We start from the raw sequence: 27,975 nt of genomic DNA, 5'->3' as shown, positions 1-27,975 counted from the left end.
TCTTCCGATTTGGCTAAAATGTGGAACAAAGACTTAGGTTATCACTTTCAATATCCAAGCCAAGTATGTTTTGGATCGGTCTATGAAGAGATATAGCCCCCATATAAACCGATCCCCAGATTTGACTTATTGAGCTTCTAGAAGCCTCAATGTTCTTCCGATTATGCTAAAATTTGGAACAAAGCCTTAGGTTATCACTTTCAATATCCAAGCCAAGTATGTTTTGGATCGGTCTATAAAGAGATATAGCCCCCATATAAACCGATCCCTCGATTTGACTTATTGAGCTTCTAGAAGCCTCAATTTTCTTCCGATTTGGCTGAAATTCGAAACAAAGACTTGCATTATGACTGCCAACATTTATGTCAAGAATGTTTTGAATTGGTCTATAAACAGATATAGCCCCCATATAAACCGATCCCCGGATTTAACTTCTTGAGCCCCTAGAAGCCACAATTGTCATCCGATTTGGCTGAAATTTATAACAAAGACTTGAGTAATGACTTTCAACTTCCATGCCCAGTATGGTTCGAATCGGTCTATAAACAGAAATAGGCCCCATATCAACCGATCCCCGGATTTGACTTCTTCAGCCCTTAGAAGCCCAAATTTGCACCTGATTTGGCTGAAATTTTGAACAAAGACTTAAGTCAAGATTTTCAACATCCATGTCAAGTACGATCCGAATCGGCCTCAATTTCGATTGAAATTTGGAACAAAATCTCAAGTTATGACTTTCAACGTCCTTGCCAATTATGTTTCGAATCGGTCTGTAAACAGATATAGTCCTCATTTGAACCGATCCCCTGATCTTAGAAACCAAAATTTTCACATGATTTGGCTGAAATTTGGCCTAAAAACCTATCTTATGACTTACAACATCGGTGCCAAGTTTTATCCGAATCGGTCAATATGGAGATATAGGCCCTCCAAAATACCGATATCCCGGTATGACTTCTTGAGACCAAAAAAAATTCAAATACAAACTCAGTTAATAACGGCACATTTTTAGCGGAATCCATGCTGAAATTTGGAACAAAGTCTCAAGTTATGACTTTCAACGTCCTTGCCAATTATGTTTCGAATCGGTCTGTAAACAGATATAGTCCCCATTTGAACCCATCCCCTGATCTTAGAAACCAAAATTTTCACATGATTTGGCTGAAATTTGGCTTAAAAACCTATCTTATGACACACAACATGGTGAGGGGTACCCAAGATTCGTCCCGGCCGAACGTAGCACTCTTTTACTTGTTTATCCTATGAGAAAACGCTATGAATTTTAGTAAAAATCGGCTCAGATTTAGATATATTTCCCATATATAAAAATAAACCGATTTTTATATTTGGGAGATTTTGAACCGATATGAACAAAATTAGGTACGGAAGGTTTAGTTTGCCATCTGAAAGCCTCTGCTTAATTTTGTGAAAATAGTGTAAGATTTGGATATAGCTCTCATATAGATACCATAAAATCCGGTGTCAAATAACCGTGGGGGATGCCCTATCCCAAAACCCACCCATGCGGGCATGTCAACCAATCGGGACAATATGGGTATCAAATGAAAGGTTTTTAAGAGTAGAGTAAGAACTTGATAAAATAATTCGATCTCTCATGTCAGGGGAACCGCCCAACCCCACCCCAAAAACAACCCAAAAATTACATGTTTACCAATTGGGGCAATGTGGATATTAAATGAAAGTTAATTGGAAGTGGAATATGAAACTTATCGATCGCCACAATATGGTATTCAAACGAAAGGTATTTGAGAGTAGAGTACGAAACTTATACAAATATTTGGGATCTATTCCCAGGCGGGTAGCCTCACCCCAAAATTATGCACCAAATGGACATATACACCGAATGGGACAATATGGGATTCTAATGAAAGTTATTTGAGAGTTAAATACGAATATAAATATTTTAAAAACTTGGATCATGTCAACAGGGAGCCGCAAACACTTAAGGGTGTAGCCAAGCACACCGGGCCACCTTATATATTTATATTGGGTTGCCCAAAAAGTAATTGCGGATTTTTTAAAAGAAAGTAAATGCATTTTTAATAAAGCTTAGAATAACCTTCAATCAAATATACTTTTTTTACACTATTTTTCTAAAGCAAGCTAAAAGTAACAGCTGATAACTGACAGAAGAAAGAATGCAATTACAGAGTCACATGCTGTGAAAAAATTTGTCAACGCCGACTATATGAAAAATCCGCAATTACTTTTTGGGCAACCCAATACTTTGTGGAAATGCATATTTCGTTATGCTACAAACGGAATGACGAAATGAGTATTCCTCCATCCTACGGTGAAGGGTTTTTTTTTTGAGAATTTTCAAATTTTTTGTAAATTATTTGGATTGGTTCTTTTTTAATCTTTTTTGAGATGGTACGATAAAACTAAACAACACTTGAAATTCAAGTGGATCTTCAGTGCCAATCCCATATGAAATATTTGCTATAATAGTGCCAAATTTTTTTGTGGATTATACAATTTTTTTCCCCAGTGTGTAGACGCCACTCGCCAATTTATGAGATTTTTATCATCTTTTGCTCTCATAAGTAACGGTCATGGTCTGATATTCATTTTCTATGTGCTTGAAAGCCCTGTATGCTAACCTTGAGATGAGGAAACTTTAAATATGCACGGTACAGTGAACTCCATAAAAATTAGCCAATAGCTGGCAGCTTTGTATCACAATTTTCTTTAAATATTTCTTTGATCAAAGGAATGTCTTGCACTTCATGTGCATTAATAAAGAAAAATAGAGTTTCAACAGATCAAAGAAAACAAAAGATAAATTGAAAATTGAAAAATTGCGTCATCTGTTCTTGGTCAAATTGTATGGCAATCAATTCTACTCTTGACTGCACATTGTGACTTTTGAGTTGTAACCTTTTTTCCATGAGTGTTTTTTTTTTCGTTCAATTGCCATAAATAATTTCCCATAGCCATATTACCAGTCACTTGGTTTGCATAACCATAACCGTAAATAATCAATTGGTATTTTGTGTCTTGTTGTTGTTGTTGTTATTGAAAATTATCGATATTTATTAACCAAAGAACTTTTTAAAGGCTTGCCAAAGGGAAATTTATTATTATTATTTTTGTTGTTGTTGAAAATTTCAATTTAATGATTATTATGTCATTCAAATATTCAAATTGTTTTGAACTTTGTTATTATGTGAAAGCCATTAGGCATACGTGATGTCTAGCTTTCTTTGCTTAATTGAACTTTGAAGGCAGGGATGGGAAATTAAATATATACATTTTGGAAAGGGCAAGAAAGACAACTCTGTCCCTATACATCTGCAAAAGAGCCATTGGCAAAAGTTGGGGATTTAGACCGCGTGTCATGCACTGGGTTAATACTGCAGTTGTCAGACCTATAATGCTATATGGTGTTGTGGTCTGGTGGACGGCGCTTCAAAAGTCCACCTATTGCTTAATACTTAACCAGATCCAAAGGATGGCTTGTTTGTGCATCATAGCCACACTGGGGAGGAAACCATCTGATCTAATACAATATCCGGTTTTCCAGGCAGTGTGGATTACACCCTATCTAAGCCCCTTTTTGATAAAAAGTAATGTACCACTATTTCTGATGGAACCGATTGGAACTACGATATTCCTGGTAACAGAAGTTACATAGACTTCTATACGGATGGTTCCAAACTAGACGACCAGGTGGGCTTTGGTGCGTACTTTAAAGGTCTAGAACTGGTCATATCGAAGAGGTTAACCGATCACTGCAGTGTTTATCAAGCAGAGATCCTTGCAATTAAGGAAGTGGTAGAATGGCTAAGATATAATGTCATTACTACGATTGGCAAACATATCTTCTCAGACAGGCCGGCAGCCATTAAAACCCTGGAGAACGTATTTCTGAACACAAAAACCATCCACGACTGTCGCAGATCTCTCAACGAGATGGCTGAACAGTTCAAAATTCACCTGTTCTGGGTGCCGGGCCACAGAGATATCCCAGGGAATTCTAAAGCGGACGAGCTTGCGAAACTAGGAACTACCTTACACACTCCAGGGACACTGGAATCTGTGGGTATGCCTCTAGCGACATGTAAGCTAAGTTTTCAGGACCAGGCTCGAAGGACAACGAATGATAGATGCTCACAAAGAGGGGGCTGTGAGAATTCCAAGACTTGAAGAGGTCTACCGCTTTGCTGTCATGGGCTAGAACAGATGTCTCAGCCATTGTGCCCGTCATGGCAGGTCACTGTCTAATCGAAAAAAAAAGCCGACAGACTGAAGGTTGCCAGCAACGACTTTTGCAGAAGCTGTGAGGACATCGAAGAAGAAGAGACTATAGAACACCTTCTGTGTGTGTGTGTCCCCTACTAGCAGTCAGAAGGAGTTCCATTTAAGGTTCTCATTTCTTTGGGAACCTGTCTGATTTAGCGGATGTGAACATTCGCAAGTTGTTGGGCTTTTTAAAGTGATCTGGATGGTTCAACGGTAGGAACTAGAAGGCATCTTCCTTCTTCTGTTCCTGTGCTTTCACAATGGACGAAAACGTCTGAGTCTGTTGGCAGACTGCCATTCAAACTTTAAATATACTTTCTGAGACGACAAATTGATATGACTAAATCGACCTAGACGGATGGATACGATTAGATAGACGTAGAATTTGCAGACGCTAAAGTCTACATAAACTCAATAGGATCATATACCAATTTTTTCTAGGAGCTAAAAATGAATTGACTGCAAATGCAAATTATTTCGTGAACAATTCATTAAGGAACAGGGGGCAAACTTCTAACATACCAATGAGTACAGTTCGATTTAGTTTTAAGGCTTAATGCTAATTGGGGAACAGTTTTTACATAGCTGCTATGCCATTTTTTCGGACGCCACAGTACCTCATAGTGTTGCCAGCACAAGGAGGGGATAAGCACCGCAGAAATTTTGTCGGATTTTTTCGCTAGAATCGGAACCAGGCGCAAGGCGTCACCTCTGCGCCACCGTGGCCATTACAAACGGATAGACTAGATTTGTTTGTTTGTTGGTTTGTTTGTTTGAAATTTTCACAGATTGTGTAGGTTGGTCTGAAAGGAAACATGGCTGTAATTTTATGTTATCGGGAGGGGGGCGGACCCTCTTCCCTACCCCAAATGTACTAACCAAAAATAAAAGTGGACCGATCGGGACAATATGAGATTCAAATGAAAGGTATTCAGGAGTAGAGTGCGAATTTGATAACAAAAATCGGGTCCATATAACTGGGTCCAAATAGACCTAAACCCATTAAAATAGGTCTATTTGACAATCATGACAATATGGGACTCAAATGAAAGGTTTTCGGGAGTAGATTTCGAATGCGGTCAGGAAGGAGGAATAGGCCTTATAATTTATTGATATCGAAAGGGGGCGGACTCTCCCCCGTTACCCCAAAAACACCACCCAAAATCTAAAGTGGACCGATAAGGGCAATATGGGTATCAAATGCGGAAGTAGATAACGAATCTGGCATACAAATTCATGTCGAAGTATAGGGGGTCACCCCACCCACACAAAAAGGCCCAAAATGGCCACATTAGCCAAACACGCATATATGGAACTCGGTTTGTTTGTTCCGTATAGACTGAAAACCGGCAATACCGATTTTCTCGAAATTTTCGCTTATTGTGTAGGTTGGTCTGGAAGGAAACATAGGCTATATAATTTTTCGGTATCGGAAGGGTGACGGACCCTCTCCCTTATGCCAAAAAGACCACCCAAATCAATATGGGTATCAAATTAAAGGTATTGAAAAGTAGAATACGAATACGGTATTAAAACGTGCGTCTAAGTACCCATCGGGTTGCCCCAACCGCAAAACTCCCCCAACAGACATATTGGATGATATGTCAATATGGGGCTCAAATAAAAGGTATTCGGGAGTAGATTTCGAATTTGGCATACAAAATCAGATCGAAATGTTGGGCATAAAACCCATTATGACTATATGGAACTCGGCTGAACGAAATTTCTTAAAATTTTCACAGGTTGTGTAGGTTTATCTGGAAGGAAACATAGGCTATATAATTTTTTGATATCGGATGGGGGCGGACCCTCCCCCTTACCCCAACAACGGCACTCAAACCCAAAAGTGGACCCATGGACACAATAAGCTTATCAAATGAAAGTATTGCAGACTACAAAAGGAATATCGTATTAAAAATTTGGTCCAAGTACCCAGCGGACCGCCCCAACCCCAAAACTCCTCTAAACAGATATATTCGAAGTTCATGTCAACATGGAACTCAAATGAAAAGTATTTGGCAGTGGATTACAAATATGGCATATAAAATTAGGTCCAAGTAATGAGAGGTTGCCCTACCCGCAAATACCACCAAATGGGCATATTAGCTTACCATGGCTATATGGGACTCGAATGAAAGGTATTTGGGAGTAGATTACAATTATGACATTAAAATTTGCATTCAAGTCTAGGTGACGCTTTTCCTACTAAAAATACATCAAATAGGTTAATTGACCCATTATGACAATATGAGACTCAAATGAAAGGTATTTGAGAGTAGAAAACGAATTTGATATCCAATTTTAGAGGCAAGTGTTTGGGGGTACGGGCTAAAGCACCCCCTATACTGAACTTCATATCCGACTATGGCAATATGGAGCTCAAATCAACGGTATTTGGAAGTAAAGAACGAATTTGATGTCTATTTTCAGGGCAAAGTACAGGTGGCCGCCCCAGATCCAAAACTCCCTCCAAACGGTTCATATTTATCGACCATGGCAATATGGGGCTCAAATTAAAGGGATTTGGGAGTGTAGCATGAATTTGATATGCATATTTGAGTCGAAATGTCTGAGGTGCCATCCCTCCACTAAAAATCACTTCTCATTACCCTATTTCTTAAAAACACCAGATCTCGGTGAGTGGTTATGTGATTTGCTCTAAAACAGGTTTGCCCCAGCTCGGTTCTCCGATTCAAGTTTAAACTCAATGATAAGGGACCTTTATTTAAAGCCGAGTCCGAACGGCGTGCCGCAATGCGACATCTCTTTATATGACCACACATGGCATGGTATCTCGCAAATTTCGCCAGCATTAAAAGGCGATAACCACTGCTTTAAATTTTGTCCGATGTTCTGGCTAGGATGCCAACGCAGGCGTTCAGCGTCATAGGCGGACATGGGCTACAATTGCACGAATTCGATTTCACATTCAGGGCGAAGTGTCCCCACTCAAAAAAGATATTAGAGAGAAGGCGCAGCGGAGCGGGCCCGATTCGGCCAGTAGTTCTATATATGTAACCAACGATTTTCCCATCTTTGACTGATATTCTTCGCCTTCTTCTTTCGCCGCTATTTAATGTCTTTTTTAACGCCATTAAAAAACCCCACACAGAATATTTAACACCTAATTAAGGAAATGATTATTAGATTATTGCTCAAAAGAAAAACACACATGAACACAAGCACACTGGAACAATCCCCACTTAAAAGAAGAAACTTTGAATTAGCCCCATGTTTGGAAGTTAATGTATTTGACTGCTAATTAAGCTCTTGGCCACACACATTTGGTTTTGTTTGCTTTTCTTTGGCTTGAACTTTTGTAAAGCGTTCAAATGGAAAGAGGTAGAATTAAATTTAAAGCGGCGGAAGAAATCATTACCTGCACACTCTTTTGGGAGAAAAATAGGTTAAGAAATTAGACAAAATTGGAAAAAAAATTTAAGATTTTTTTCCTTCACCATGGGATAGGGGGTATACTAACTTCGTTTTCCAGTTTGTAAGGCTTCGAAATATTGTTCGAAGACCCCATATATTCCTGATCATCATGACATTTTAAATCGATTTAACCATGTTCGTTCGTCCGTTCGTCTGTCGCAAGTACGCGACCGAGCAAAGCTAGCCTTTTGAAATTTTGCAGAAATACTTTTCGCTGTCGGTGGGAATTGAAAATGGGTCAAATCGGATTATGTTTAGATATAACTCCCATATAAATCCATTTCGCGGTTGTTCTTCTTGAGTCTGCACAGGACACAGTCCATATCCGGTATGACTGAAATTTTGCACGATGATTTCTCGAATGGCCTCCAACATATTTGTAAAGCATATATCCTACCAATGTATGGCCCTTAAAGACCTCAAACAAATCCGATTCCGTGCATAACCAGGGATTCGAAGCGGAGCAGACCTAGAAGAAGAAAAGGAGCCAACATACATAACAATAAAAAGGGCCAGGCGGGCTGGAGAAGTTCCCCCCAGTCTGCCATTTCAAGCCCCTATTGTAGTGAAGAATGGCGAAAGGACTAATTTAGACCAGAAAAAAAGGTCTTCGTTTAGTCATAACCCTGCACCTACTCCCACTATTTCAGGTAGTGCCATATTAGGTACTCAACCACCTATAATGCGTAAGTCCGCCATGCCCAGCCCAGTGTGACGTCAAAGTCCTGAAATTGCAATTTTTTATAAGGACCCCTTTCAGTATTGAGAGTGGCAACTCCACCATAGGAGAGGTCCCATGAACACACCAAATTACCTCATGTTGATGAATAGCACCAACTTTATCTTTCGAGCCCATTGGCAAATCATGGCAGCATGCCATATGCACTCTGGACGGCCACACACTAAGGTGAAAACGTCATCCTCGTAGCCAACAAACGTTAACCCTTTTTCAAAATGACCTGTAAATCCCACGAATATCCAAGAGCCTCAAAAAGGGATACAAAAACCGTACTTGTGGTGATTGAGCTCTAATCACAAAAATCCTATTTAAGTGCCCATCAATACAGGAGGAAACCTCATTTCCACCACACCAAAGAATCATGCATTTGACACATGTGATGTGTGGTCACTGGTTATAATCGAGACACACGTGTATGAAGTTGGAATCAGTCCCAGCCCAATTGAAAATGAAACAGAAGTGCCCTGGTCTACAGTGGAAGGTTAAAGGCATTCACTTGGTAGCTACTTTACCGCTACAATAACCTAGTGAAAACTATTTTAATCTGTCATCTTGGTGGTTTTTTTTTGGGTAAAATGTCCGGAGACGTTAGGGCTTTTGAACATATCTAGTATAGTCGGCAATTTTGATATAGCTGCTATATAAACCGATCTTGGATCTTGACTTCTTGAGTCGCTAGAGGGCGCAATTCTTATCCGATTGGGCTGAAAATTTTTTTGAGGTGTTTTGTTATGATTTCCAACCACAGTGTTAAGTTTGGTTCACATCGGTCCATAACCTGATATAGCTCTCATATAAACCGATCTGGGGTCTTGACTTCTTCAGCATCTAGAGGGCGCAATTCCCATCCGATTTGGCTGAAATCTAGCATGGCGTGATTTGTTATGACTTCCAACAACTGTGTCAAATATGGTTTTAATTGGTCCATAACCTGATATAGCTGCCATAAAAGCCGATCTCCCTATTTTATTTCTTGAACCCCTAAAGGGCGCAATTTATATACGAGTTGGCTGAAATTTTACCCAACGAATTCTACTATGGTCTCCAACATTCAGTTTAATTATGGTCCGAATCGGACGATAACTTGATATTATAGGTCCAATATCATAGAAATTCTTTTCTTTTATCATATGTTTGCCTAAAAAGAGATACCAGGAAAAGAACTAGACAAATGCGATCCATGGTGGAAGGATCGAAGGAAGATTCGGCCTGGCCGAACTTAGCACGCTTTAACTTGTTTTTTTTTTATGAAAATTTTCTTCTTCTTTTTTTATAAATTTTTAAATTCTATTTTTATACCCCACACCACCACTGTGGTACAGGGTATTATAAGTTTGTGCATTTGTTTGCAACGCTAAGAAGGAGAATAGCTAAACCCAATGATAAGTATACCGATCGACTCAGAATCACTTTCTGATTCGATTTAGCCATGTCCATCTGTCCATCCGTCCGTCTGTCCGTATATGAGTTCATGTATTTGATTACAAAGTGCAGGTCGTATTTGTTGTCCAACCATCACGAAATTTTGCACATATCACTTTTTTGGCCCAAGGACGGACGCTATTGTTTCGGTAAAAATCGGTTCAGATTTAGATATAGCTCCCATATATATATATATCGCCCGATTTGCACTTAAATGACCGTAGTAGCTACAATTTTCAACCGATCTGCATGAAATTTGGCATGGACTGTTTTTTTTACTAATCTTAATATATCATCAATATTTCATTAAAATCGGTTCAGATTTAGATATAGCTCCCATATATATGTATCGCCCGATTTGCACTTAAATGGCCGTAGTAGCAACAATTTTCAACCGATCTGCACAAAATTTGGCACGAATTGTTTTATTACTGATCTAAACGTATGTGCAAGATTTCATCAAAGTCGGTTCAGATTTAGATATAGCTCCCATATATATATATATCGCCCGATTTGCACTTAAATGACCGTAGTAGCTACAATTTTCAACCGATCTGCATGAAATTTGGCATGGACTGTTTTTTTACTGATCTTAATATATCATCAATATTTCATTAAAATCGGTTCAGATTTAGATATAGCTCCCATATATATGTATCCCCCGATTTGCACATAAATGGCCGTAGTAGCTACAATTATCAACCGATCTGCACAAAATTTAGCACGAATTGTTTTGTTACTGATCTTAACGTATGTGCAAGATTTCATCAAAGTCGGTTCAGATTTAGATATAGCTCCCATATATATGTATCGCCCGATTTGCACATAAATGGCCGTAGTAGCTACAATTTTCATCCGATCTGCACAAAATTTGATATGGATTGTTTCGTTACTAATCTTCACATACCTGCAAAATTTCATTAAAATCGGTTCAGATTTAGATATAGCTCCCATATATATGTATCGCCCGATTTGCACTTAAATGGCCGTAGTAGCAACAATTTTCAACCGATCTGCACAAAATTTAGCACGAATTGTTTTGTTACTGATCTTAACGTATGTGCAAGATTTCATTAAAGTCGGTTCAGAGTTAGATATAGCTCCCATATATATGTATCGCCCGATTTGCACTTAAATGGCCGTAGTAGCTACAATTTTCAACCGATCTGCACAAAATTTGATATGGATTGTTTTGTTACTTATCGTCACATCGGTTCAGATTTAGATATAGCTCCCATATATATGTATCGCCCGATTTGCACTTAAATGGCCGTAGTAGCTACAATTTTCAACCGATCTGCACAAAATTTGATATGGATTGTTTTGTCACTAATCTTCACATATCTGCAAAATTTCATTAAAATCGGTTTAGATTTAGATACAGCTCCCATATATATGTATCGCCAGATTTGCACTTAAATGGCCGTAGTAGCAACAATTTTCAGCCGATCTGCACAAATTTTGGCACGAATTGTTTTGTTACTGATCTAAACGTATGTGCAAGATTTCATCAAAGTCGGTTCAGATTTAGATATAGCTCCCATATAAATGTATCGCCAGATTTGCACTTGAATGGCCGTAGTAGCTACAATTTTCAACCGATCTGCACAAAATTTGGCATGGACTGTTTTGTAACTAATTTTAACACATCTGCAAAATTTCATTAAAATGGATTCAGATTAAGATATAGCTCCCATATATATGTATCCCCCGATTTGCACTTAAATGGCCGTAGTAGCTACAATTTTCAACCAATCTGCATGAAATTTGGCATGGATTTTTTTGTTACTAATCTTCACGTATGTGCAAGATTTCATTAAAATCGGTTCAGATTTAGATATAGCTCCCATATATATGTATCCCCCGATTTGCATATAAATGGCCGTAGTAGCTACAATTATCAACCGATCTGCACAAAATTTGATATGGATTGTTTTGTTACTAATCTTCACATATTTGCAAAATTTCATTAAAATCGGTTCAGATTTAGATATAGCTCCTATGTATATGTATCGCCCGATTTGCACTTAAATGGCCGTAGTAGCAACAATTTTCAACCGATCTGCACAAAATTTGGCACGATTTGTTTTGTTACTGATCTTAATGTATGTGCAAGATTTCATCAAAGTCGGTTCAGATTTAGATATAGCTCCCATATATATGTATCGCCCGATTTGCACTTGAATGGCCGTAGTAGCTACAACTTTCAACCGATCTGCACAAAATTTGATATGGATTGTTTTGTTACTAATCTTCACATATCTGCAAAATTTCCCCATATAAATGTATCGCCCGATTTGCAATTGAATGACCGTAGTAGCAACAATTTTCTACCGATCTGTACAAAATTTGGAACGGACAGCTTTGTTACTGTTTGGGTGTAGCAATCATACATATTTATTGCCGGATTTGCACTTAAATAGCCGTAGTAGCAACAATGTTCAAACGATCGGTATGAAAGTCGGTTCAGATTTAGATATAGGGTAGGTGTAGGGAATTATATAGTCGGCTCCGCTCGTATTTTGTCTTTCGTTACTGGTACCGCTTTTGTTTTTGTTTTTTCATTTCGAATGTTTATATATTTTTAGGTTTAGTATTAAGCAGATTTTTAATGAAAAGTTGTATTCTTTTACAATTTTAAAATTAACGTTTTTCTGAGATAAAACTTGCTTTAAAAGTTCATATAAATACATTTTATAGTTTCAAATTCAAATTCAAATTCCTTTCCTTTTTTTGGTTTTGTTACTGACTTTTTCATTTTTGATCTACTTTCTATTTTGTTGTTCAATCCTAATCATTTATTTATAACAAAATTCTTGTTACCTTATTTATCTATAAAATATTTTAATTATGATAATGAGCTGGAAATTAGATCTTTAATACCTCGTAGCGACACACACATGTTCGTTCCCAAACAAACAAGTAATTAATCAAAGGTTGGTTTGTTTCGCTATTTAGGTTGCCGTGCATGTAAATTTCTCCAACAAATTTGGTTTTGGGTGGTTTACGAAAGATTAAATTAATTAAATTCGGTAGATATGTTTTGAAAAATGCCAAAATTTACAGATAAAACAAACAAGGAAAAGCAAAAGGCGGGCAAACCCAACTAAATATAGTTGCCCAAAAAGTAATTGCGGATTTTTTAAAAGAAAGTAAATGCATTTTTAATAAAACTTAGAATGAACTTTAATCAAATATACTTTTTTTACACTTTTTTCTAAAGCAATCTAAAAGTAACAGCTGATAACTGACAGGAGAAAGAATGCAATTACAGAGTCACAAGCCGTTGAAAAAATTTGTCAACGCCGACTATATGAAAAATCCGCAATTACTTTTTGGGCAACCCAATATAATACCCTACTTAAAATCCCATTGCATCAAGAAATGGAATGTCAAAATTTATATACAACCAATTCCTATGGTAAATGACATAAATAACTTTTTTGTATTTTTCTGCAAGCACTTGTCTGCCTGAATACACAAAAATTGCCAGTTTTTAAAACCAAGATGATCTCATAACTGAAAAGGAAAGTGAGTTTATTACTCCCTGTCCTTATAGCTCTGCTGCTAGTGCGGCTTGAGCTGCTGCCCAAAAACAAGTTTGTTCCAAAGTATATGTACGAGTATTTCCTCTTCTGTATGTATAACCTTGTTTTGGGAATTTTTGGGTCCTTCTGAAATCTCTACACAAGCAAACGAACTGTTCAATATTTTCGAGGTCAACCGCAAATGAAAATAACAACAGAGAAGAAAATTGAAAACATAAACAATGACTAATTTTGGCAATGAAATTTTGAGAATATGTTTTTTTTTTATTTTGAATTTTATTTCAACAAACAAGTTGGATTCCTTGAAAAAGAGACAGACAGACAATCATCATCACACAAAATTACAGACGCGCATACAATGTCCATATTCGCGTATGGGATTTAAACAGTGATGCCACATTCCGCCTTGCTGAGCGTGTGTGTGTGTGTGTGTGTATGTTGTAGACTGTAGATCAGAAAATCGATGCTGTTGTTATTAAATGACTTCATATCTTTTTAAAATAAAATATTGAATTTACCACTACATACATAAATATATTCATATATTGTACATATATGCATTTATATTAATTTAATAATTTGTTTTTTTATTATTTTCCAGGAACCACGCATTTTTTATTGCCTTTTTTTAAATAATGCAGTACAGCAGCCGTTCAGATAATTATTCCTCTTCTTTAAGAGATTCGCCACCAAAATGGACCAGTGGCAAGGTATGCAAAGTTCAAAGAAAACCTCAAGATTTCCTAAGGCTTCATTTTTATTCGCTTTTTTGGTTTTGGTTTTGATTTCTGTGTTGCAGGAGCAAAAGGCAGGCTATGCTTACAAATCATCATATCAGTATTCCACCACAGGCTCTGGCAGTGGTTCATATCAGGACAAACCGGTCGACAAGAACATTGATCAATTGGATGCTCTATTGGAAGATTTGAAAAATGAACGTGAAGTTACCAGAGATAGAGGTGGGTATAATAAACAACATTTTAAAAATTAAAATATCTTTGGCCAGACCGAATTAATATTAATCTCCTTCAGAGGATGTAGCCATATTATAGGTTATACTATTGGGTTGCCCAAAAAGTAATTGCGGATTTTTCATATAGTCGGCGTTGACAAATTTTTTCACAGCTTGTGACTCTGTAATTGCATTCTTTCTTCTGTCAGTTATCAGCTGTTACTTTTAGCTTGCTTTAGAAAAAAAGTGTAAAAAAGTATATTCGATTAAAGTTCATTCTATGTATTATTAAAAATGCATTTACTTTCTTTTAAAAAATCCGCAATTACTTTTTGGGCAACCAATAATATTAATCTTCTTCAGAGGATGTAGCCATAGGATAGGTTATACTATATACCTTTCTGATTGTAGCAACTCGAAATCTCTATTTAAGACTATATATAATTCGTGTGACAATCTAGGTCGATCTAGCCGTAACCGTCCTTTTAACAAAAGCACGTAGAAATTGAGTCACCAATTCCAATGCTTGGACGAATAATTAATATTTATGTAGGTCAGAGGACAGTCTGTAAATGGGAACAAGTGAAAACGTGTTAAGTTCGGCAGGGTCGAACTTTGGATACCCACCACCAAGGTTATAATAATCATCCTATTGTGTTGCCCAAAAAGTAATTGCGGATTTTTCATATAGTCGGCGTTGACAAATTTAGTTATCAGCTGCTACTTTTAGCTTGCTTTAGAAAAAAAAGTGTAAAAAAAGTATATTTGATTAAAGTTCATTCTAAGTTTAATTAAAAATGCATTTACTTTATTTTAAAAAATCCGCAATTACTTTTTGGGCAACCCAATATTATACCCACCACCGTAGGATAGGGGGTATATTCATTTAGTCATTCCGTTTGCAACACATCGAGATATCAATTTTCGACCCTACATACGACCCTACATATATATTTCGGATCGTCAATGATGTCCAGGTGTCTGTCCGTCCGTCCGTCCGTCTGTTGTTATCACTCTACATCCATCGATCGGGTGAAATCTGTGACCTGTAGTTTGTACAAAAATTAACATGGACGGATGGACAGACAGACGGACATAACTAAATCGAATAAGAAAGTGATTCTGTCGATCGCTATACTTATCAATGGGTCCATTTTTTTTTTACTTCTGGGTGTTACAAACAAATGCACTAAGTTATAATACCCTGTACCAGGGTAGGGTATAAAAACTGTATGTCGATTGATCTCTTGATACAAACTTGTTAAGTGAATCCTGCCATTTGATAAGAAACAGGTCGATAAATTGTGCATCCCATGGAAAATATTAGGGAGAAAAAGTCTCACAGGGCACACCATGGAGGGGCATCAGGCACTGGAGATCATTTTAGATATCCGTCCCATAGGCATACAGATTTCGTATGAGGCGGTCACTGTGGCTATGACATTCAAAGCGATGCGTGAATGAATATAGGAAAGATGCGGAGATAATAAACCTGCTAGGTTTTTAATAACCAATTTTCGTAATCTATTTCTCCACTTTTCGTTCACATGTTACAGCTCTTGAGTCATATGACACTTTTCCTTCATACAGCTTAGCTACAGCATGGCTCATACGACACTATTATTCTCTATTTACACAGATTCTGGATTTCTCAGGCTTAAAGCCATACTGTTAGGTCTAGTTATCTAAACGACTTTTGTCAGATTAATCTTTCACCCAATACGCTCTGGCAATCAGTCGGTTCCTGCTGCCTTATTATTCCTTAGCCGCGTTACTGCTTTTTTGTCCTCATTCTAGCGGGCCGGTGTACAATCAATACTGCCGTCAACCAGAATTTCGTTCAAATCTAATTTTTATAGAAAAACATCTGTCAATATTTCAATTTCAACAAAATTTTGCCGATAAATCCTCTCCTAGGAAAATTGTTAAAATACTTGAAAATGTTTAACTTTCTACTAAAATTTTTCAATATTATTCCTTACAGATCATTCTATGAACTATAGAACCATGTAAGTATATACCCCTTTATTGTCCTATGAAAATAAAAACTTTCATTATTCATATTCATGGCCTTTATTTCCAGTGAACGTTCCACCAATGAGGATCCCTTAAGTGGCACCGTAACCAAAACTACACGTGTCATAAAGACCACGAAAAATTTAGGTGGAGGACATGATGACTCAGACATATACCCCACATCGGATTATAGTACTCTTAGATCGAATGGTACATTGGTGCGCAATGATTATCAAACTTTGGAAAAGCCCTATGCACCAGGTAAATGTCCTTCATTATATCATCAAATTTCCTACATCTAATTTTTTTTTCAATCCCCAGGCAGTCTTTCTCCCGGTGGAGGTTTCTATGAAACTAAACATCATACCAAAGTCTATGAAAGTAATCGCTCGTTGAATAAACAACCCGAATTTGTGCCAACTGCCAACTCCACCACAGTGGCCACCACCACCACCAATGCCACTCACTTGGAGGAGGATTTGAAAAACATCACCCTGAACGATGATATTCTACCAGTGCCAGGAACAAAAGTCACAACTACTGTACGCACCTATACCTATGAGATACCAGCGAACGCTCCTCTACCTACCTCGAATACACTGAGCCGTAAGATACACTACAACACTGTCCAAACGAATGAAACTAACAATTTGGTGCAACCACATCCTGTACATGCGATACCACCCACTGTGGTCTACAATACCGAAAGCTATTCGACCTTGAATAAGGGCCATGATAAGCCATCGCCATCGCCAGCGGTGACCAATCTCAACTATGAGGTTAGGGAGCACTATGAGACCAATACCATGCGCAACAATACTTTGCCATTGCATCCCAGAAATCAGCATCCCGGTCAGCCAGGCGAACCAACCAATACTATTGTTTACAATATACACAATACCACTACAACTACGAACACCGAGAGGCCTGGCTATCCTCCTCATAGCCCCAAAAGTCCCACAGTCACCTATGTGTCGGGCCCTCATAGTCCGGCACCACATGGACCCCATCATGGACCACATCATGGCCCACCACATGGACCCACAACACATCACTACATTTACAAGGAATCAACTAACACCGTAAATACCATCCATGGACCCGGTGGTCCACCCAACGAGCCGATGTTGACACCCAAGAATAATACACCTAACACCTTGAATAGACCTACTGGAGGATATCCACCCAACGGCAGTCCAGGCTATCCTCCAAATGGCGGAACACCAGTTTATCCAGCCAATGGTCATCCACCAAATTCTACCATCACTTATAATTACTCATCCACCACTACGAATAACCGACGTGGACCCGACTATGGTTCACCATCATCGCCATTGCCACCGGCACCATTCCCTGTGGATGGTGTTGAGTATCCAGTGGGTAATGGAAATCCACCTCAGCGTGTTGATGAATTGATGCAATCCTTTGGTCATGTAAGTAGACACAAAACCTCCTTAAAATTTTTTACCTCTTGGAATATGATACTTTTAGTACCATTATCCTTGGGTAAATGTAATTTTATTTCATTTCATTTTCATTTCATTTATTTAACACCAAGCACAACAAGATTATATCTTATATTTTACTGTGCTGGTTCACAACAGTGCAGTTTCATCAATTAATTCCATTATAAACTATAACTTATAAAAAAATAAATAAATAATTTAATTATAACTTATACTACTAGACTACATACAATTTCTACTTATAATAATCATGTAGCTCCTTTTTGAATTCAATAGCATTGCTTATGAGTTGTATATATGATGGGAGGGTGTTCCAGAGACGAATACTGTTTACAATAAATTGCCTTTCAGTGATTTGAGATTCAAATCTAGGTTGAATCAGTTTGCGCCCTCGATTTGATCTAGCAAATTGTAGGTGTTTGTAAAGATATTCAGGTTCTTTGTTATAAATAACCTTATGTAGTAATTGCAAGCATTTAACATTTAGTAAATTTTCAACTGAAAGATCAAAAATCTGATAAGCAAATTGTGATATGTGGTCATACCGTGGTCTGTTGTATACATATCGTGCAATATCATTGTAGGCAACTTTGATTTTCCTATTGTCATCAGCACTGCAACTTGCAAATAATTCACAATTATATAGAAGAGTTGGGATTAAGTAAGATTTAGCAAGTAGCATACGAATTTCGAAAGGAGTTGACAGACGAGCTGCCCACATATTCCGCAGCATACCACGAACTTTTCCCACAGCTGCATTTATATGATTCGTCCAAGTTAAGGTAGAGTTGAATGTTAAACCCAAGTTTGTTGCTGCTTGAACACGGTTTACAATCGTGTTCTCAATCTTTACTTCAACTTGGTCAGGGATTGTTACACTTCTTTTGTGTATGATGATCAGCTTAGATTTGGTAGGATTTAAACGTAAGGCATTATTAACAGCCCAACAATATATTAAATTCAAATCATTATTTACATTAGAAATACATGTTTGAAAGTCATTCAGTTTCGTGCAGGTATACAGTTGAACGTCATCAGCATACATTTGTATCTTACATGTTAAAGGTACATCGGGCAGATCATTAATGTACATGGTGAATAACAATGGGCCCAGGATTGAGCCTTGGGGCACACCATTTGGAACATGAAGCGTATTTGACCAGATATCATTACAATATACGGACTGAGATCTTTGAGACAGGTACGATGATATCAGTTGACAGGCAGTTCGGGAAAAATTAAATAGTTTTGAGAGCTTGACTACAAGAATTTGATGGTTTACAGTATCAAATGCTTTACTGTGATCCAATAGAAGGAGAAAAGATACCATCTTGTTGTCCATATTTTGTCTAATATTTTCAACAACGTCTATTAAGACAGATGTGCAACTTCTCTTTTTTCTAAAACCAGATTGCCATTCTGATAATAGATTTTGAGTGCACAGGAATTGTTCGATTTGATTCGCCATTATGCATTCTAGCGCTTTGGATAAGAACGGTAAGATTGCAATGGGGCGGTATTCATTATTCGATTTTCTAGTCGGTATGATTTTAGCGAGCTTCCATTCATGCGGAAAGGTGGACTTGGTCAGAACAGTATTGAAAATATATGTTACATATGGCAGCAATTTTGGCATGATAATTTTGATAAATCTTGGATTTATTCCGTCAGTTCCAGTTGCATCAGATTTTATTGAGAGTATGCTGTTCAAAACGTCAGTTTGGTCTACACAGCAAAAGGAAAATGGATTTTCCACTTGTACAGTGTTCATATTTTCATATATATTTTCATGGGGACATATAGAGCAAACAGATACAAAATGCTCATTCAGTTCATTGAATGTAATTGCCTCGTCTTGTTGATTTATGTGATAGTCATACACAAGAAATATCAAGTCATGTTTAGAAAAAGCCGGTGCAGCAATTTGGTCATATAAAAGAACCTTTGACTCACAGTTCACAAAGAAAATATCCAAAAGAGTAGACGAATGATTAGTAAAATGGGTTGGAACAGAGCGGTTAGTAGGTACCAGATCAAGAAGTTCCATAGCATCAGAAAATTGCGTTTCAATTAAAATATTGCTGTTAAAATCTCCCGCAATAACAATATCATTATATCGTAATGATATTCTTTCAAGGCACGATATCAGCATGTCAAACGGTGTGCTGCTGTTGGGCCTATATACACATCCAATAAGCATTGACGAGTTAGAAATGCCAGTTATTTCAACAAAGAGGTATTCAATACAGTTGCCTTGCTCAGACTTCAGTTTTATAGTACCGTGGATACAGTTTTTTAAATATATTGCAACTCCACCAGCATGGGAGTGCCTATCAGCTCTCAAAACTTTATATCCCGGTAAAGAGTACAAATTGTCAGATATTTCAGGATGGAACCAGGTTTCGGATATACATATTATATCTATATCAGAGTTAACAAATATATCACGAAGTTCATCTAATTTATTATTTAGACTTTGGGCATTGATGTGGACAATCGTTAATCCTGATTTCTGGTTTTTAAGAATTCTAATCATACAGTTTAGATTATCTCTGGAACCATAAGCAGTATTACTTGGCATCACAAGTCAATTGGATAAGCAATGCTGGTAATGTATATATTTGTTCTTCGTAGTTATGAGCTCTATTAAAGTTAGCATTAATAAATATAGTTGTACAACACATATAAAATTTTTGAGTATAATAAAAAATTCTTAATAACAAGAAGAAACATAAAATTAACAAAACTAATTGGGACTTATTATAAGATATTGCAAGATTCATTTCAGTTATCGTTGATGGTGCGATCTGGTGTTTCTCGAAAAAGTTGTGTTAACTGCTCGTAATTCTCTATTAGAGTAGGAGGATCTGTTCCAGTACGTTTAACATAAACAAATCCACGAAGTGAAAAAACGGACTCCAAGTGCTTCTGTCGTTTCAATTTCAATGCATTTTGAAAAATCTTGTAGTTGTGACTCGTAAGATTTTCATTTACATAAAATGGTTTATTTGAATCAAAACCGGCATGAGTTAAAATCAGTTTAGTACCTATACTCTTTGATATGAATAGTTTTGGTATATTTGCCCTTGGATAAGGAGTAGTAGCTTAACCCTTGGGTAAGGGAACCTCCAACTTTGGGTAAGGGTAGCACTACCTAGTTTTAGTACCTTTACATTTGGATAGGGGTAGTTTTAGTACCTTTACCCAAAAATAAGGGTAGTTTTTGTACCACAACCCTTGGGTAAGAGTAGTTTCAGTACCTTCATCCTTGGATAAGCGTATTTTTGGTACGTCTACCCTTATGTAAAGGTCGTTTTAGTACCTCTTACCTTGGATAAAGGTAGTTTTAGTACCTCTGACCATGGGTGAGGGTAGTTTTAGTACAACTACCCATGGGTTCGGGTAGTTTTAGTACCATGACCCTTGGGTAAGGATAGTTTTAGTACCATGACCCTTGGGTAAGGATAGTTTTAGTACCATGACCATTGGGTAAGGATAGTTTTAGTACCATGACCCTTGGGTAAGGGTAGTTTTAGTACCTCTTACCATGAGTAAGGGTAGTTTTAGTACCATGACCCTTGGGTAAGAGTTTTAGTACCTCTTCCTTGGGCAAAGGTAGTTTTAGTACCATGACCCTTGGATAAGCGTAGTTTTAGTACCTCTACCCTTAAGTATAGGTAATTTTAGTACCTCTTACCTTGGGTAAGGGTAGTTTTAGTACCACTACCCATGGGTTAGGGTAGTTTTAGTACAATGACCCTTGGGTAAGAATGGTTTTAGTACCATGGCCCTTATGTGAGAATAGTTTTAGTACAATGACCCTTGGGTAAGGAGTTTTAGTACCTCTTACCATGGGTAAGGGTAGTTTTAGTACTTCTTACCATGGGTAAGGGTAGTTTTAGTACCACTACCCATAGGTTAGGGTAGGTTTAGTACCATGACCTTTGGGTAAGGGTAGTTTTAGTACCATGACCCTAGGGTAAGGATAGTTTTAGTACCATGACCCTTGGGTAAGGATAGTTTTAGTACCATGACACTTGGGTAAGGGTAGTTTTAGCACCTCTTACCATGAGCAAGGGTAGTTTTAGTACCTCTACCGATGCGTAAGGGTAGTTTTAGTACCATGACCCTTGGTAAGGGTAGTTTTAGTACCAAGATCTTTGGGTAAGGGTAGTTTTGGTACCTCTACCCTTGGGTTAAGGTCGTTTTAGTACCTCTTACCTTGGGTTAAGGTCGTTTTAGTACCTCTTACCTTTGGTAAAGGTAGTTTTAGTACCTCTAACCTTGGTTGAAGGTAGTTTTAGTACCTCTTACTCTGGGTAAGGAGTTTTAGTACCTCTTACCATGGGTAAGGGTAGTTTTAGTACTTCTTACCATGGGTAAGGGTAGTTTTAGTACTTCTTACCTGGGTAAGGGTAGTTTTAGTACAACTACCCATAGGTTAGGATAGGTTTAGTACCTTGACCTTTGGGTAAGGGTAGTTTTAGTACCATGACCCTTGGGTTAGGATAGTTTTAGTACCATAACCCTTGAGTAAGGATAGTTTTAGTACCATGACACTTGGGTAAGGATAGTTTTAGCACCTCTTACCATGGGCAAGGGTAGTTTTAGTACCCCTACCGATGCGTAAGGGTAGTTTTAGTACCATGACCCTTGGGTAAGGGTAGTTTTAGTACCATGACCTTTGGGTAAGGGTAGTTTTGGTACCTCTACACTTGGGTTACGGTCGTTTTAGTACCATTTACCTTAGGTAAAGATAGTTTTAGTACCTCTAACCTTGGTTGAAGGTAGTTTTAGTACCTCTTACCTTGAGTAAGGGTAGTTTTAGTACCACTACCCATGGGTTAGGGAAGTTTTAGTACCTCTTACCTTGAGTAAGGGTAGTTTTAGTACCACTACCCATGGGTTAGGGTAGTTTTAGTACCTCTTACCTTGAGTAAGGGTAGTTTTAGTACCTCTTACCATGGGTAAGGGTAGTTTCAGTACCTCTGACCATGGGTAAGGGTAGTTTTAGTACAACTACCCATGGGATCGGGTAGTTTAAGTACCATGACCTTTGGGTAAGGGTATTTTTAGTACCATGACCCTTAGGTAAGGATAGTTTTAGTACCATGACCCTTGGGTAAGGATAGTTTTAGTACCTCTTACCATGGGTAAGGGTAGTTTTAGTACCTCTGACCATGGGTAAGGGTAGTTTTAGTACAACTACCCATGGGTTCGGGTAGTTTTAGTACCATGACCCTTGGGTAAGGATAGTTTTAGTACCATGACCCTTGGTTAAGGATAGTTTTAGTACCATGACCCTTGGGTAAGGGTAGTTTTAGTACCTCTTACCATAGGTAAGGGTAGTTTTAGTACCATGACCCTTGGGTAAGGGTAGTTTTGGTATTATGACCCTTGGGTAAGAGTTTTAGTTTACCTTTATCCTTGGATAACGGTAGTTTTCGTACCATTGACCTTGGGTATGCGTAGTTTTAGTGCCTTTGCCCTTGGGTAAGGATAGTTTTTTATCTTTACCCTTAGGTAAGGGCAGTTCTAGTACCTTTACCCATGGCAAATGGCAAGGGTAGTTTCAATACCTTTACGCTTTGGACAGGGTAGTCTAAGTACCTTTAACCTTGGGCAAGGGTAGTTTTAGTACTTCTACCATTAGGAAGGTAGTTTTACCTTTATCCTCGGGCAAGGGTAGTTTTAGTAGCTCTACCCTTGTGTAAGAATAGTTTTAGTACTTCTACCCTTGGGTAAGGGTAGTTTTAGTACCATTACCCTTGGTTAAAGGTAGTTTTATTACCATGACCCTTGGGTAACGGTAGTTTTAGTACCATGACCCTTGGGTAACGGTAGTTTTAGAACCATTACCCTTGGGAAGGGTTAGTTTTAGTACTTCTAACCTTGGTTAAAGGTAGTTTTAGTACCTCTACCCTCTGGTAAGGGTAGTTTTTGTAACTTTACCCTTGGGTAAGGGTAGTTTTAGTACCTATACCCTTGGGTAAGGGTAGTTTTAGTACTTCTAACGTTGGGTAAGGGTAGTTTTAGTACCTCCACCCTTGAGTTAGGGTAGTTTTAGTACCTCTAACCTTGGGCAAGGGAAGTTGGAGTACCTATACCCTTGAGTAGTGCCTCTTTACTTACGCAAGGGTAGTTTTAGTATCTCTACCATAGGGTAAGGGTAGTTTAGTACTTCCACCCTTGAGTTAGGGTAGTTTTAGTACCTCTAACCTTGGGTAAGGGAAGTTGTAGTACCTATAGCCTTGGGTAAGGATTATTTTTGTACCTCTACCCATGGGCAAATATGTACCTCTACCCTTGGGAAGGGTAGTTTCAGTATCTTTACCCTTGGGAAGGGTAGTTTCAGTACCGTTACCCTTGGGAAATGACAAAGGTAGTACAAGGATACATTTATCATTAGGTAAGGGTAGTTTTTGTACCTCTACTGTTGAGTAAGGATAATTTTAGTACATCTTCCTTAGGTAAAGGTTGTTTGAATACCTCTTACCTAGGGAAAGGGTAGTTTTATTACATCTATCTGGAGTAAGGGTAGTTTTAGTACCTCTACACTTGAGTAAGAGTAGTTTAAGTACCTCTACACTTGAGTAAGGATAGTTTTAGTACTTCTACCCTTGGATAAGGGTAGTTTTAGTACCTCTACTCTTGAGTAAGAGTAGTTTTAGTACCTCTACCCTTGAGTAAAGGTAGTTTTAGTACCTCTACTCTTGAGTAAGAGTAGTTTTAGTACCTTTAAACAAGTGTAGTTTTAGTACCATTATCCTTTTAGTACCTTTAGCCTTTGTTAAATGTAATTTTTGTGCCTCTACCCTTGTTTAATGTCTGTACTTTTCTGTATTTTTAAGTCCTTTGCCCATGGTTAAGGGTACTATTGCGTATCTTTACCCTTAATTTAGACCACTTTTCGTTAAGCCTTGGTTAAGGGTACTTTTAGTACATATTCCTTGGTTAAGGATACTCTCAGTACATTTTTCCTAGGTTAAGGGTACTAATCCCCCACTAGGGAAGGCCACCGTAGTGCAGAGGATAGCATGTCCCCCTATGACGCTAAACGCCTGGGTTCGCTTTAACCTTGGTGAAGGATACTTTAAGTACCATTTCCCATACTTTGCCTTTGGTTTAAAGTACTTTTACTTCTTTTACATTTGGTTGAAGGTACTTGTGGTGCCTTTACCCTAGGTTAAGAGTACTGTTTGTACCTTCACTCTTGGTTTTGGGTATTGTTAGTACCTTTACCTTTGGTTAAGACCACATTTAGTACCTTTACCCTTGGTCAAGGGTACTTTTAGTACATTTACCTATGAAAAAGTGTATTTTTAATAGCTTCATTTTTAGTTAAGGGTATTTTAAGTACGCTTCCCTGAAAAATGTAGATTAAAACATCTAATTTCATGCATAGACGTATGATTTTTAAAATATAACATTTGTTCTTTTTTCTCTGTTTGTTTTGCAGCCCGATGCCGTTGATAGGCCCGATTTGAATACACCACGTAAACGTGAAATCGAAACAGCGGTAGCCTCACCTAATCAACAACAAATACCATCGGTGAATAGAGCCGGTCGTGATATTTACTATCCTCCAGGCCATGAAATGATGCTGACCAAGCGCCAGGAGATGCATGCTTCGGGTTCACAAGCTGGGGTAAGTTTTCTGAAAAGCAATATGAAATGCCAATGCTTATTTTTCTCTCAATTGACAATTTTGTTTTTTCGTCTTTTCAGGGACGTTGGGCCAAGGGTTCTGGCATGTATGAATATGAGTCTGGCTCTAGATCGAAAACCACTACCAAATCGGGCGGAGCTATGGTACCGGTTTGCTTGCCACTATGCTGTGCTATGCCTTGCTCAATAATGTAATTTGTGAAGGATGCTTTCAACGACCAGTTGAAGTTTTTTTCTTCGTTTTATTATAAAAATTTGATTTTTTTTTTAAATTTCAATTGTGTTTGACCAGTAAGAATATGGAGTAAAAAATTGCTTGTCTTAGGGGATAAGAACAAATCTTATTGTGTCCCTTCTCCATATTCCGTTGGGATGCAACACTAATTCGCCAATAATCTATGTGTATATATGATTGTTAAACTTGCTCTATCTACTTTAACTATTTAATATAATAATTATAATAATATTTTTTAGTTTATTAATGTTTTTTGTTGTTTTGTAAGCTCAGAAGTCATTTAAATGTCTTACATTATTTTTTTTTATTTCAATGTTTGCTCAAACAGAAAAAAGGAAACCTTATTTTTTAAACTGCTCTAAACTAACACATTTGAATTTTAATATCCGATTTATATATTGCAGTCAAGAAAGTAAATTATAACAATAAAATTTTTAATATTTTTCTTAAATTTTGAATAGCGTTTAAACGAGTTTAGATTTTCAAAAAAAATAAACTAAACAAATTAAAATGTTTTTTTAAAAACAAATTTCGTCACTGTATCGAATATTAAATTTAAGTATAAAATAACTAAACCACCAGCAAAACTATTATTATGCGATTTATCAGAATTAATTGAGTATTGGAAATATATATTTAATAAATGTAACACAACATTAAAAACAAGTAAAATAAAAATTTAAAAAAAATACGCTGCAAGCGTTTCTAACAAACAGGAATTATGTGTGGTTTGTCTCATTTAATTTTATAATAAACTTACTGAACCTTTTTACAGAAGGCGCAAAATGCTTGGGTATTTTGCTGGCCAGGAAATTGAACTTCCAATCCAACATTTTGGAAAGGGGGAGAAAGGCTACTCTTGCCCTACACACCTGCAAGAGAGTCAATGGCAAAAATTGGGGATTTAGACCGCGTGTCATGCATTGGGTTTATATTGCAGTTGTCAGACCTTTAATGCTATATGGTGTTATGGTATGGTGGACGGCGCTTCAAAAGTCTACCTTATACTAAATACTTAACCGGATCCAAGGAATAGCTTGTTTGTGCATCACAGCCGCACTGAGGACGACACCATCTGATGCACTGAATTTAATGCTACATCTTATGCCTCTGGACATTGTGGCTACCCAAATTGCAGCGACTACTGCCGAGAGGTTAAGGGAGCTTCTCATTCGTCATGTGGCAACTACGGATACTGTGGTATCCTTGATACAATATCCGATGTTCCAGGCAATGTGGATTACACTCTACCTGAGCCCCTTTTTGAAAAAAAGTACTGCACCACTATTCCTCATGGAACCGATTGGAACTACGATATTCCTGGTAACAGAAGTTACATAGACTTCTATACGAATGGTTCCAAACTAAACGACCAGGTGGGCTTTGAGGTGTACTCTAAAGATCTAGAACTGGTCATATCGAAAAGGTTACCCCACCTCCACTGCAGTGTGTATCAAGCGAAGATCCTTGCAATTAAGGAAGTGGTGGAATGACTAATAAAAAATGCCATTACGACGATTGGCATAAATATCTTCTCAGACAGCCATTAAATCCCTGGATAACATATTTCTGAACACAAAAAACCGTCCTCGACTGTGGCAGATCTCTCAACGAGGTGGCTGAACAGTTCAAAATTCACTCGTTCTGGGTGCGGGACCACAGAGATATCCCAGGGAAGTGTAAAGCGGACGAGCTTGCGAGATAAGAAACTACCATACACACTCCAGGGATACTGGAATCTGTGGGTATGACTCTAGCGACATGTAAACTAAGTTTTCAGGACCAGTCCCGATGGACAACGAATGATAGATGGTCACAAAGAGGGGGCTGTGAGCATTCCAAAACTATGTGGCCTAATCTAGACTTGAAGGGGTCTACTGCTTTGCTGTAATTGGCTAGAACAGACGTCTCAGTCATTGTGTCTGTCATGACAGGCCACTGTCTAATCGGAAAACATGCTGGCAGACTGAAGATTGCCAGCAACGACTTTCACAGAAGCTGTGAGGACATCGAAGGAGAAGAGACTATAGAACACCTTCTGTGTGTGTATCTCACACTAGCAGTTAGAAGGAGTTCCACTTCATAGAAAACTTTCTTCAGCAACACTTTGGGAAGAGATTTTCTTCACTAACCCAACGTTGTCCTCAGAAAATTCGAAAATCGAAGGAAGTTAGAGCAATTTCAAACTCACGGTGATTTTTTGCAGTTTTTTCGATATCAATTATGCG

At 37.8% G+C, this 27,975-nt stretch overlaps 1 protein-coding gene across 4 annotated transcripts in view; it reads left to right on the top strand.

The window, feature by feature from the left end:
• The window catches only part of LOC106089123 (inactive histone-lysine N-methyltransferase 2E), a 79,335-nt gene extending 52,869 nt beyond the window's left edge, over positions 1-26,466 (top strand). For all 4 annotated transcript variants that reach the window (XM_059368969.1, XM_059368970.1, XM_059368972.1 and 1 more), the window contains exons 2-8: positions 14,012-14,120; positions 14,210-14,369; positions 16,347-16,371; positions 16,446-16,639; positions 16,700-17,811; positions 25,304-25,492; positions 25,573-26,466. In XM_059368969.1, the coding sequence (XP_059224952.1) occupies positions 14,046-14,120; positions 14,210-14,369; positions 16,347-16,371; positions 16,446-16,639; positions 16,700-17,811; positions 25,304-25,492; positions 25,573-25,707 (1,890 nt within the window). In that variant the 5' untranslated portion in view covers positions 14,012-14,045 and the 3' untranslated portion in view covers positions 25,708-26,466. The remainder of the gene's footprint in view (positions 1-14,011; positions 14,121-14,209; positions 14,370-16,346; positions 16,372-16,445; positions 16,640-16,699; positions 17,812-25,303; positions 25,493-25,572) is intronic.
• The last annotated feature ends 1,509 nt before the right edge of the window (positions 26,467-27,975 follow it).

This window comes from Stomoxys calcitrans, chromosome 5 (assembly GCF_963082655.1).
Source record: "Stomoxys calcitrans chromosome 5, idStoCalc2.1, whole genome shotgun sequence".
Lineage (NCBI taxonomy): Eukaryota > Metazoa > Arthropoda > Insecta > Diptera > Muscidae > Stomoxys > Stomoxys calcitrans.
Note: the sequence above shows the minus strand (reverse complement) of the source record. Positions and strands in the feature narration are given on the sequence as shown.